This window comes from Talpa occidentalis, unplaced genomic scaffold (genome assembly GCF_014898055.3).
Source record: "Talpa occidentalis isolate TD23 unplaced genomic scaffold, MPIMG_talOcc4v2.1 talOcc4.17, whole genome shotgun sequence".
Classification (NCBI taxonomy): domain Eukaryota; kingdom Metazoa; phylum Chordata; class Mammalia; order Eulipotyphla; family Talpidae; genus Talpa; species Talpa occidentalis.
Genome location: NW_023601754.1, coordinates 48932005 through 48945396, shown reverse-complemented (window position 1 = coordinate 48945396; position 13392 = coordinate 48932005). Strand labels below are relative to the sequence as shown.

The 13392-nt window shown below is 56.8% G+C and overlaps 1 protein-coding gene across 1 annotated transcript; it reads right to left on the bottom strand.

Moving 5' to 3' along the window:
- Positions 1–979: 979 nt before the first annotated feature.
- On the bottom strand, positions 980–8914 carry LOC119249708 (leukocyte immunoglobulin-like receptor subfamily A member 6). Its single transcript, XM_054697530.1, is given in 15 exon segments — positions 980–1122; positions 2273–2572; positions 2848–3129; positions 3316–3630; positions 3779–4060; positions 4215–4250; positions 4429–4533; positions 4852–4962; positions 6410–6509; positions 7321–7451; positions 7749–7913; positions 7916–8023; positions 8194–8481; positions 8706–8741; positions 8881–8914. Coding segments are annotated over 15 exon segments (2436 nt in total).
- Positions 8915–13392: the final 4478 nt, after the last annotated feature.

Below are 13392 nucleotides of genomic sequence, written 5' to 3'. Positions count from 1 at the left end.
GCAGGTCCACTGAAACACAGTGCTGAGGGGAGTAGCAGGAGACAGGAGAGGTCAGTTCCCTGGCCTGGGATCAAACTCGTGCGGTGGAGAGCTTCACAGTGCCGAGCCTTAACCCCATAGGCCATCAAGTAGGTCCTGAACTAAAAACTTTTTGACTAAAAGAAAACCACAGGAACAAAGAAGAGCCTACCGCATGTGACAAGGGGGTCATTCCAAAACATACACCCCAATCGAAGATGGGCAGATGTCTAGATAGACACGTCTATTTCTTAGGGTGAAGGAATTTGAATAGAGTTGGAGTGGAGAGAGAGAGAGAGGATTTCAAGTAACAGTTTCCCAACAAAACACCAAATGTCGCAGTGGATGCCAGGCTCAGCCCGACGTGTGGCGCTGAGGCCAGAAAGCGGCCCCAGGTCTGAGGCCCTCCTGGCGGGGACCACCGTAAAGACCCCAGAGGCAGCCCAGAGACGGCCGGAGAGACTCAGAATTCAAAATACGCTCCATCACCCAGCTTGGGGGCAGGATAACAGCTGCGGGTGTCCCGCCAGGACCAGGAGAGCCCCCGACGTGGCCTCACCCCTGCGCCTCCTCCCAGAGTCTCCTCCCAGGGTCTCTCCATGTTCCCCCACTGGGAACAACTGTCCGGCTTCTCTGATCATAAGGGAGACGCGGATCCAGCCACAGGGGGCGCCGCCGCAGCCTGGGGGCGCGGAGGCACCAGATGGTGGTGGGGACTTGAGGAAGAAGTTTTCACCTGCTATGGCCGGGATGCGAGCGCTGCCGCGGCCACGATCACCGCAGGGAGAGTTCTTCAGGAAATAAAAATGGAAATTCCATATCATCTAGCATTCCTCTCTTAGCTATTTGCCCTATAAATTAATTAATAAATAATTAGAAAATGGTGCTACAAAAAGACTCACACACTCCTAAGTCCAGAGCCGCACTGTCCGAATGACCAAGGCATGGACCCACCCAAAGGTCATAAAGATTCATGGGTCCGCCTCTGGGCCCTCCTGTGGCTGTGAAGAGCCTCCAAGAGCAGGACCCCCAGGACCAGCAGGAGGAAGGCGGCCACGCCCAGGCGGATGAGGTTCCCCATAGTGTAGTCCCCGGGGGGCCGGGCTGGGCCTGGGGAGAAAGACACACAGAGGTCAGAGCACAACACACCACACCCCTGTGTCTGCCTGACAAATCTGACAAGCTGGTAACTGGCAACAGGAATAGCGGGAAACACCAGGGAACACTGAGGTGGGTCCTGACCCCGAGCAGGACTCATGGAGGATGGCTGGAGGGGGAGCTGATCTGGCTGCAACTGGTCACATGGAAATCCAGGGGGAGCCCTGCTTGCTCCTCCCCCTGACAATGACAACCGCTGTTCCTAGAAACCGGACGTGACTGCAGTGAACCGAAGACCCCGGATGGAACTTCTGGACCTACTTTCACAGGAAGTCACTGACTTGGAAATTCAGAGCTTACTGAGTCTAGACATCCAGGATGCACTGGACTTGGATGAGAGGACAATGATTCCCGATATGGATAAGTTTTAACAACGAGCTCAGTGCCAGAAGGTTCAGCCAATTCCGCTCCGCTCATGCCTCCTGGGGCGACCACAGCCCCTGACCTGAGTGAGCCCCTCCTGCTCCCGCGTGGGCTGATCCACACATGCAAAGGACCAGGACCCCGGGCTCAGCACCAAATAGCGCTGAGACGCCTGCGCTGTCCCATGTCAGCTGGGCTGTTGTCGGGTCCTCCACAGCCCCCAGCAGGCACCGTGACCCCAACAAGGCTGAGTCACGCCCTCCCTAAAGTGCCACCTCCATGCCCAGTCTGGTGGGAACACCCTTCTGTGAGAGGGAACCTGAACAAGGAGAAGCTGGGATCCAGCCGAGGATGGAGGCACATGTCTCCTCCTGCCAAGAGGCCTCTGCTGCCCGCAGCCTGAGTGTCCCGAGGGTGCAGGGCTGCAGACAAATGACGCTGGACAGGGAAAGGACAGGGCGAGGCTCCAGTCTCCTGCCTCCATCTCCCTCCTCTACGGCGGCTCTTCTCCCCCTGCACACGCCAGTCATGGCTGTGACCTTGGGCGCGGGGGGCGGGGGGTGGGCAGGAAGGCAGGAGGGGGTTAGAGTCACTGTCTTTCCCACCCTCTGTGGCCCCATAACCTGTGGATCCCCCCCTGGATGTGTCTTCCTTCCGACGCTCTAGAAACTACTGGAAAAGGATGAGGCTGAAGGCCTGGACCCTCCATGGACATGGGGTGGGGCCTCCTCACCTGAGACCTGGAGCCGCAGGGGGTCACTGGGGTGTGACAGCAGGAAGGGGGAGGCGCTGTGTGAGCTGTAGCACCTGTAGGTGCCCCCGTGGGCTGAGGTCACAGCCCTGAAGGTGAAGAGGGCCTGAGAGGGGGCAGCTGTGTCCTGCAGACGCAGGCGCTGGGGGGACGCAGGCGACCCCTCCTTGGAGAGGTAGAAGGTGTCCGAGCGGGCGTCAGAGCGACACTGCAGGGTCACGTCCTCCCCCGGGGACACGGTGGGCCCGGGCTGGGCCGAGAGGGAGGGTTTCGTGTCCATTCCTGGGGGGAGGTTTGGCATTAGAGACCCCCCCAACCCCACACCCCTGACCCTGCGCCGAGGGCCCCTGTCCTGGTCCGGGGCCTCTGGGACGCCTGGTCCTCCACTCCTGTGTGGGTCTCTCTATGTCTGTGCCCCTCACCCCCTTTCTCGCTCGCGCTCCCTCGACCATTGTCCATCTCGGCCTCTGCCAGGACCCTCCCCCTGGACACATCACCCCCAAGGTGACCTGGGCCCGGGCCTCAACAGCCCATCAGGACCCAGGGCGGCTCCTCACCTGCGATCAGGATGTCTAGGGGGGCGCTGGGGGCCGACCACGCGTGGGAGAGGTTGTGTCCCCTGTAGCACCTGTACTGGCCCCCGTGGGTGCGGGCGACAGGGCCCAGGGGGAAGTCGGGGCTGTGCTGCCCGTCCAGACGCTGGGGGCCCATGTGCCCCTCGTCCTTGGTCAGAGCGAACCTGCCAAAGCCGGCCCCCGAGCCGCACCGCAGGGTCAGGTTGTGTCCAGACGGCACCAGGGGGCCCGGCTGCGCCGACAGGGAGGGCTCCCCATATGCTCCTGGGGACACGGGGACAGTGGCACCGAGGGTCACCCCACATTGCCTACTGGGCAGCGGTGAGTTCTCACCGTCCCTCCCACGCCCCTGCGCTGTGATCTGGACCCAGGAGTCCACGTCACTGGGCCCCACGTCACCCCCGGCTCCCCTGGACACGGGCTTAGCCAGTCCCTGGGGTGCAGCCTCACCTGTGACCTGGAGATGCAGAGGGGCGCTGGGCGCGGACCACAGGCCGGGGTAGGACATGGAATTATGGTAACATCTGTAGGTGCCCGCATGGGAAGGGCTCGAGGGGCCCAAGGGGAAGAGGGCCTGGTGTCTCCCCTGAAGGTACCAAGACCCGCTCTTGGGTTGGGGCGGGTCAGCGCCTCCCTCCTTCAGCAGATAGAAAGTGCCGGATGTGCCCTGTGATGTGCCCTGTGAGCTGCAGGCGAGGGTCACGTTCCCTCCTGAGGCCACCACAGGGCTGGGCTGGGCTGAGAGGGAGGGTACAGGGTACGCTCCTGAGGAAGAAGGAGGAAGCTGTGGAAAGGGGCCCAGCACCCCGATGTCTCGGGTATAGACATGAGGGGGGAGGTCCCCTGAGCCCACACTCCTTCCCTTCTGCTGGTGAAGGGGCCCGAGAAGGGAAGACACCCGGCTCCTTCTTACCTGTCACTTTCAGGACCAGGTAATTGCTCCGCTTTGACCTGCCATGGCGGCTTCGATAATGACACCAGTACGATCCCTCCCAGCCGGCATCCATAGATTCGATGAGGAAACTGACCCTGTTCCTGAAGTTCTGAAGTGTCTTAATCTCGATTCGAGAGCCCCCCTCTCTGTGCAGACAGTAGACCTGCGCCTGCTGAGACCCCTGACACCAGAGGGTCACAGGGCTCCCCACGGGGACCACGGGGCCTGGGTCGGCCCAGATGGCGGGTTTGGGGAGGGTCCCTGCAAAGGAGTCCGGTGAGTGTCGGGCTGCCTCTCCCTCAGTTTCCCCAGCCGTCACTCAGCCCCTCCAGGCAGGTCCCATCACCCACACCGCTGTGCTCCCCCCACTGTCCGGGGGCCCTGGGCTGAGGCAGGAGGTGTGGGGAGCACTCACCTGCCTGGACCTGGTCCCGTGGGCCCCGACACAGCCCTGGAAGAGAGGCCTGTGAGATGCATCCCCCCTCGGGGGAGCTCCTGGTTGGGCCCTGAGGGCTGCTCAGATCAGGGGCTGAGCACATCCTCCCTCCCCAGAGAGCTGCCCTCACAGAGCCCCTGAATCCTGGTGTCTCTCAGGTCAGACTCACCCCCTATTTTCCCCTGAAGCTCACCCAGGAAGAGAAGGGCTGTGAGGATCGGGGTGGGGGTGCTGCCTCCCATGGCCCCCAGTGGTGTAGACGATGAGAGTCCACAGAGCCCGGCAGGGCAGACAGATCCTGGCAGGACAGGCACCCCCAGAAGGTGTGACCAGTTCTATGTCATGTGACAAGGCGGGGTTCCTCATCTGCGGTCTCACAGGAAGGGGAACAGTCCTTGAGGGGCCTCCCACTGATTTTCCTGAGGGGCACGGGGAGACGGGAGCTCTGGGCCTCCCAGAGAGTTGTGGGTCCAGCAGACCCCACACGCCCCGCCTCTGACAGGCTGTCCTGGGAGGGCCCTGGCCAGGGCGGAGGCGAGCGGGCGGCAGCGTTGACCCGAGACCATCTCAGCTCCGTCTGACTCTGCCTTGCAGAACCCCGCGAGTGCTGCCTCACTTTCCGTCCTGCCCCTTGTGGGCACGTCTTCCCTCCAGGCGATCGCCCCATGTTGGCGCGTCCCGATGGAGACCCGGGGTGTAGCTGCGGGCCCTGCCCTGGACGCCTCAGCTGCGGGTGGCAACTGTGGTGAGAGTGTCTGTGCAGGGGACCCTCTGCCCGCACTCTACGGCTCCACAGGCAATGGAAGAACGCGACGGTGAGACTCGGTGGGAAGTGCGTCTCCCCCCAGTGGCGGCGTGGGGACCTTCTGAGAAGGGGAGACCAGGATTAGAGGGGAGACAGGCGTGGGGGCGTGGTGTCCTCTGCAGGGAACCTGGGGACCCTAAGAACTGCAGCTCAGGGCCTGGGCCTGGCGTCAGCGGCCTGCACACCTTGTCAGACGCGCCCCTCCAGACGCAGACGTCTTCAGCGACGAGTCTGAGCTACTGCTGAGGCCGGGCCCTGCGCACAGCAGGAGACACCTGTGGACAGTACCAGGGACAGACCCAACGGCCCCTGCGCCGGCAGCGTGGGCTCCTCCTGCAGCCCCTGCAGAATCCCTGCCCCGGGCAGCAGGCCCGCGGGACACCGGGGCGGGGACTCGCCGTCATCGTCACGGCTGCTGGCCAAGGGGCCGACGGGCCTGGGTCAGTGAGGAGCGGCCTGAGGACCCGCAGTGTGGTCGTGGCTCAGGGCGTGCCTGAGGTGGAGGCTGGGGTGAGTGTGGGGTGTGGGGGGCCGTCCGTGCTTGGTCAGGGACTTGGGCTCGACCTGGGCATTGGACCCGCGCAAGAGCAGTGGAGACGCTGTGTGTATTTAGGGGCGGTGGGGCCCACAGGAAGGCTCTGAGGGGAGACCCACAGCAGACAAGGCTGAAATCATGAGAGGAAAATCCTTCATCAGTGAACGTGGCCCTGTCTTAGGAAACAACAAGACTGAGGTGGGGGTGCCTGAACCCCAGCTGTGGCTGCGGGGTGGGCCAGGCCTGGAAGGAGGGCGGGCAGGTGGGTGCTCCTGGCATGTGAGCTGGGAGGGGGCAGGGATGGGGCTCTTCCCGGGGCCTTGCCGACCTGGGGTGCCAAGGGGGCCCTCACAGGAGGAGACTGGATGAGAAAAGGGGGTTGCGGATGTTGGAAGCTGGTGCTGACCACAGAGCAGCCGTCCCTCCCGGCCTGGCGCGCGGAGCTTCTCCACCCCCGTCCTCCCTGACTTCCCGGAGTCTCAGCACCTCTGTCCGTCGCATCGTCCAGGGCTCTGCCTCGTCGCATCCGCCCGCCTCTCCCCGACCCGACCCTCTGGGGTGCGCGGAGGGTGTCCCAGCGTGGCCGACGCAGTCGCTGGGCAGTCACGGGGCCTCCTTCGGGTGTTTGCCGTCGCCCCTTCCGGCGCCCGGGCCCGTCCTCCTGTCTGCCGGGACGGACTCTGAAGGGGCGCCGGACTGTCTTTAGGCAATGAAGCGGAGCTCACAAATAAATAAACACAAATTTAAAGTATAACTTATTTAGAAAAGAAAAATGACTTTTTGCATTTTTCTTTGCTCTTCTTTTTCTTGGCGATTCCTTTCTCTTGGCCTTACGGCAGCGGGAGTCGTCCACGAGGCGACGTCTGCTGGAAACGTGTGTGGCTGCTCGGGGCTCTCCCCCGGCTCGGAGCGGCAGGGAGCGGCACGCAGCGCGCTAGAGACGAAAAACACGGCGTCACCGAGCCTGCCCGGGAAGCGAGAGTCTCGGGTCACCTGATGCATGGAAATCTGGAGGGACCTGAGCTCACCCCACCGCGGCTCCATTTCCAGGTGGGCTCACCCTTCCCCTCAGCCTCGCCCATATTTGCTTTTCTTTTCTTCTTTGACGGCGAACACATTCATAGCCGAGGTAGCCCGTTGGGCTCCGTTCACACCACCCTGAGTTCGTGGGAGACATCGAAATCACCCGGGACCTGCTGCACCTCCATCCTCTCTCTTGGCAGGTGTGAGCAGGGGTTGAGCTTGGCCACCTCAAGGTCACAGAGCCCTCTGCCCCGGGCCCAGCAGCAGGGCACTTGGTGACTCAGTAGCGCCCAGGCCCGCTGTCCTCGGCCGCCCCAAGGGACTCTCAGCGGGCTTTGGGGTCAGAGATGAAGAGATGGAGACCCCACTACGGCATCACGGCGTGGGGTGACTAGAGAGGGAGAAACTGAGTCCCAGGAAGGCGCACTGAGCCCGACTGTGTGTGGGGCGTGGCCCCAGCCTTCCGGGTGGGACGAGGCCGATTCACAGAACAGGACAGGAGGGGAGCCATGGAGCTGACGCAGCGTGGTGGGGAGGGGAGTCCCGCGTTTAATGACAGGAGGGTCCAGACCTTCACCTGCTCACGGCAAGGACCCTCCACCTCCCAGGGACCCGCAGACAGTCCCCGCGCTGCCCAGACCAGCTTCTGGCCTCCAGCACAGTCACCTCCAGGCTCATGGGCTCTGGCTGGGGCCTTGTCCCCTCCCGGGCCCCCCTCCCGCCGCGTCTCGGGTCCTCCTGTGGCTGTGAAGAGCCTCCAAGAGCAGGACCCCCAGGGCCAGCAGGAGGAAGGCGGCCATGCCCAGGCGGATGAGGTTCCCCAGCGTGTAGTCCTGGGGGCGCAGGGCTGGGCCTGGGGGAGAAACACATGCAGGTCACACAGGGGACCAGGGGACCTCCCGTCAGGACACGGGGTGAATGTGGGGAGGGGGGGCTGAATATCTAGGGCTTCTACCTTTGAAAGAGACCAGGGGGCACAGGACAGACCGCGGAGAATCACCTGCTCCTCCTCTTCCCTTGTCCCGTATCTGCCACCCTCTCCTGGGCTGCGCCCGCCTCTGTGGAGCCCCCGGGGCCTCCGTTATTAGTGTCTCAAAGTCCCGAGGACAGGACCTGAGTGCCCTGCAGGGAGGACAGGGGAGAGCCTCACCTGAGACCAGGAGCTCCAGGGGCTCACTAGGGAGTGACCACACCTGGGCGGTGCTGTTGTAGTAGCCATAGCACCTGAGCAGCCACCTGTGATTGGGGGTCACAGGGCCCACAGGAAACAGGGCCTGGAACTGCCCATTGGGGAGTCGCTGTGAGTCCAGGGTCCAGGAGAATTGTGTTCTCCTTCCTCAGTCAGATGGAACCTGTCAAATCCCTGCCATGAGCCACACTGGAGGGTCACGTTCCCTCCTGAGGTCACCATGGGGCTCGGCAGGGCTGAGAGGCTGGGTTTGTGGTAAGATCCTAGCAGAGGAGGAGACAATGTATTAAATGGGGACACTCCCACCACATCCCCCAGGGCTGGGCTGTGAGGGGAGAGACACCCCGACAGTAGGCCCCCTCCCTGAGAGCAGAGACTGAGGCTGGACCCCTGAGTGTGTTCTCACCTGTCACCATCACCAGCTTCAGGGGGTCACTGTGCTCTGACCAGCCAGCGGGGCTGCCATAATCACAGTGATATCACCCTGCATAGTCCACTGTCAGGTGTGGGATGCGGAACGGGGCCTTGTCCCCGGGCATCAGTGGGGTCCCTCTGTCCCAGGGCACTGAGCTTCCCTCCTTATACAGACGGAACTCCTGGGCCCCCAGGGTCCCCTGACACCAGATGGTCACAGGTTCCCCCCAGGGGATCAGAGAGCCTGGCTCAGCCCAGAGGGTGGGTTTGGGCAGGGCCCCTGGAAGGAATCAGAGGCTGGTCACGGGCATCCCACCCCAGTTCCCAGGCCGCAGCCCAGAACCTCCCAGACATCCCCTCCATCACCCTAGACCTGCTGTTCTCCACCCATCACCCTAGATGTCCCCTCCATCACCCCAGAACTGCTGTCTCCACCACCAGCTGCCAGGGGTGGCCCCTCCCCAGTGAGGAGGCGGGACCCGGGACACCTGAGCACAGACTCACCTGTCTGCTCTGGGGTCCCGGGGCCCACACTCAGCCCTGGAAGAGAGTCCAGTGAGAGGCCTGCCCCGAGTCCTGACAGAGCCTCCTCCCGGAGCCTCCCGAGTCCTGGGTCCCCTGACAGACCAGGCCTGGCATGGGGCCTCCAGACCAGGGCGCCCTCCCTCCTCACACTCACCCAGGCAGAGCAGGGCCGTGAGGCTGGGGGTCATGGCATCCTCTCCGTGACCTGGCTGTGCAGATGGAGGGTCCAGGGTGCCGGCAGGATGGACACACAGAGTGGGGACACTGAACGCTGGTCCTTCCTGTCACGGGTTGTCAAGTCATTCCCCACAGGAAGAGGAACAGTTACAGGGCAGGGAGAGGGGCAGCCCAAACCCTGCAAACCTGCCTATTCTAAATGGGTTCTGCCCTCCGCCGCATCAACACAAAGCATATGAGACATTTAATGGGAAGGAACTTCCATACAATTAGGAAACAAGACAGGTAAGGCAAAGAATCTAGTTTCTAAATCAAGCACCCAAAGTTGCCCGTCCCCTCGTGGATAAAACTCCATCTAAAAGGGACTGGCCCAGAGCAAGGCCCCAAAGCCTGCCACAAGTCTAAAGCATCTTCCATGGGGACCCACCGAAAAGGGTCAGAAACAACCAAACCCAGAAGGAAAAGAGCAAAATCAAGATAAAAGCTGCCACTGTCACCTCCCCACAGGTCTCACCCACATCTGTGTCACCCCGTCCACAACCAAAAGGCAAGCACAGTTTCTTCACGTGTCTCTAGGATCCACGCGCCTCCTCCAGGTCTCCTGGCTCCATCCTGCTTCCTTCCTTCCTCAGTCTCCTCTGCAGCTTCTTCTCTCCCTGCTCAGCTCCACCCTCCCTTGGGTGGGGCAGGGAACCTGGAACCTCCCCCTTTCCTGGGGACCAACCTGTTACAATCTCCCCTTTTAATTTTTATTCCACCATCTCTATGGTGGCACAGATCTCAGGGTGTAGTCTCAGGAGACAGTCTTTTTTCAGGGTTACATGTGTGTAAGAGAAGCAACAATTAGTCAGCAGCTCTGTCCATGAATGTCCAGGATGAGAGTTTCCATTGCTGGAAAATAGTCCATTATCCAAGCCAAAAGAAAAAAAAATCTGGAGCATTAGCTAAACAAGACAGCAAACATATCAAAATCACAGGGGAAAAAAATCTTAAAATTGGTTCAACTTATGCAAAAACCGAATTCTCTCAACCTCGAGGCCAAACTTTTTAACAGCATAGCAAAAGTTTGCAAACTAAATCTACTTTTAAACCATTTTACCTATTTTGCATAAAATCACAGGGCAGAATACTAAACAGCAATTTCTAGCTGGCTTTGTTGGAATACTCCATATAGGATCAGAGCGAACCGTTGGCTTCCGGTCCATGTAGGCTTCAGGAACAAAGTTGGTCTCATCAGACTCCACCTGGGCTTTCCTCTTCTCGAGGGTACAGGACTTTTTTGTTGGCCGGGTTGTCCAGTCCTGCCAATGGAGGCAAGCTTCCTCACCTTCTTTGGAAGTCTCTGGAACCCTACGAACAAAGCAAACAGGTTCTCCTCTTCTTGGTTCAGCTCTGCTTCAACTTTCTGGAAGAACTCCTCTCAAAGCCACACAATGAAACTCATGTCCAATTTTTTTTTAGTTTAAGCAGACAAAATCCCTATGGAAGTTATGCAAAAACAGACTCTGAGATAAGTAGCAAAAAAGAAATTACTACCACTATTTGTATGCTGTGTTGGTTTCAAGGTGGGGGGAAATGTGACACAAGTTAGCTTTGCTGGAAAAAAAAAAACGCAACCCTGCTGCAGGTGCTGGTCACTCCAAACAAAAAAAAACTTTGTGGATTCAGAACAAAATGCAAAAAATTATCAGCATTATGTCAAAGAAAACTTAGAAAATACCAGGTATATTCAGTCCTGTGTAGGAAATTTGTACTCTCAACAGTTCCATCAATAGGAATCTGTTGAGGTCTTTTCTCCCTATTTTTCAGAAACAATTTCTGTCAATAAATAATCGAAGTGTACAATAGTACAAGGTGACAATCCCCATTGACAATTTACATACATATCAGGTTCTGAGAGGGTTTATACACATTTTAGAAAACCAGTGTTAACATTTCTGTACATGCCAAAGTTTTACCATTTTCCCAAGTGAAGATGCTTCCCTTCCAGTGTTACTTCATTGGGGAAGCCAAATAGAACAAACTCATCTAATGCCTTTCCCTGGAGGAAAGGGAGAAACTTTGTGGAGTGTCCCAGGAGCTCTACTGAGGTTCCACAAAATTTCCTTGCATCAGCCAAATGACAGGCTACCAAATTTGTGCTTGAATTTAGATTTCTGGGCAGCTTTGCCATAAATATCAGGAAAAAATAACAGAAACAACAATGTTCAATCTCTATGAAGGCACCGGCTTAGTTCAATAGTACAATGTTAACAATGAAACCATAACCTTTGTGTTTTTCTCATAACTGGAGACTTTTTTTTTCAACGTCTATGCGCACCGTGTCTACCAATTTTTCAACCTCTCGAGGCCAAGACAGACAGAAGGACATACAGACATACAACATATAGACAAGACAGTTTTTTTTAGTTATGCCATGTGGAATATCTTATATAACTGCAGTTTTACTCCATCGGCTCAGAAAAAAGGGTCAAAGTCCAAAAAAAAAATGTGGAGTGTTGCTGGCAGAAAACAGTTTCCAGTTGTCATCCTACAAACCTAAGACTTTGGAAATAGGAAGGAAAAGTTTTATTAATCACAAGAATACATGACCTTGTTTATCATGTTAGGGTTTTCAGTGTTGAAGACTTTTTATTAGAAGTCAATCCTGGGGTATACTGTACAGCAACTGAAAGAGCAAAGTAACAGTTCACTTTTAAGTAAAAGGAGTCATCTCGTGTTAGCCACCAAGCAGGCAGTCCGTGGGTTTCCTGGAATAGAACCTGAAAAAGCAAAATCAAAATATCAGTAATTAACTTTCAATTAAAAGGAGTCATCTCCTTACTTCTGTTAGCCACTATGGGATAGAAGCTGAAAGAGCAGATTCAACATCTAAGCACAGATGACACCTCCCCTACACTAGGGAGGGACAGCAACAACACAGGCATGAAAACCTGGTACAGTTACACGATGCACCCTAAAGAGTGCTTTCCACAACAGACCTTCCTCAGTAGGAAGCAGAAACTTAGAATCTTGTCTTACACCAGCAATTGAACACATCCAGGATTCAAAATGGCAAACATGCCCAAAACAAATTGTGTAGACAAAATTCACAGCAGCAAATCCTTTCATACTCAGACAAAATCTTGTTAATTTTTCTGATATAGACTTTGCAAAAATTCACGTTATCTCCAAGAATCCATCAAGGCTACCAGCACTTACCAGTTAACTTTTGTTAACACCAAGGCATACAATTGCTAATTTAAACAACACTGCTCCACAGTTGACTTGCAAAATCCCTCAGGCAGAGGTCAGGAAGTAGTCAAAGACAAAGCAACATAGCACTGAAGAATCATTATTGCCTTTAGAAATGCTAATGAGACAGCAGAGATTACAAAAAGAAAGAAAAAAAAAGTTCCAAAGTCCTAGCAACAAGAACCTCTGAATTTTACAAGAGCCAGCCAAGTGGCCTCAGACGCCATCTTTGATCTGGCCACATGGTCCAACGTACAGCCTAATCTTGAGTAAAAACTGTTGCACAGAACAACTTCCATAAAATCAAATGTCTTAGCAAGTCACTACAAACAAATCACATAGAGACACATGGATGTTCACAAAGCCCAAGCCAGTTTTTCAACAGCAAATCTACATATGATACAAACACACCAGAGAAACCAAAAATCACATTTGCGCTTATGGTAGCCAGTGCCAAGGGAAGCCCAAGTTCCCCATGGGGCTGACTAATCCACAAATGGCTCTGTCCTAAATCACGTTGGGCGCCCAATCTGTTACAGGACAGGGAGAGGGGCACTCCAGACCCCGCAAACCTGCCTGCTCTAAATAGGTTCTGCCATCCGCAATCAACACAAAACATGAGACTTTTAATGGGAAGGAACTTTAATACAATTAGGAAACAATACAGGTAAGGCAAAGTATCTAGTTTCTAAATCAAGCACCCAAAGTTGCCCGTCACCTCGTGGGTAAAACTCCATCCAAATGGGATTGGCCCAGAGCAAGGCCCCAAAGCCTGCCACAAGTCTAAAGCATCTTCCATGGGGACCCACAGAAAAGGGTCAGAAACAACCAGACAAGCCCGGAAGGAAAAGAGCAAAATCAAGATAAAAGCTGCCACTGTCACCTCCCCACAGGTCTCACCCACATCTGTGTCACCCTGTCCGACCAATAGACAAGCGCAGTTTCTTCACGTGTCTCTAGGCTCCATGCGCCTCCTCCAGGTCTCCTTTTGGCTCCATCCTGCTTCCTTCCTTCCTCAGTCTTCTCTGCAGCTTCATCTCTCCCTGCTCAGCTCCACCCTTCCTTAGGTGGGGCAGAAAACCTGGAACCTCCCCCTTTCCTGGGGACCGCCCTGTTACAGAACTGTCCTCAGGGCCCTGCTCTGGTTTATGGGAACAGCAAATAGAACTGGTGCCTCCTGAGATGGCCCTTCCTGGGAAGGGAGACCCAGGGCACGTTCTCCCTCAGAGCCTCCCCATAGGGTGTCCTCACCCTA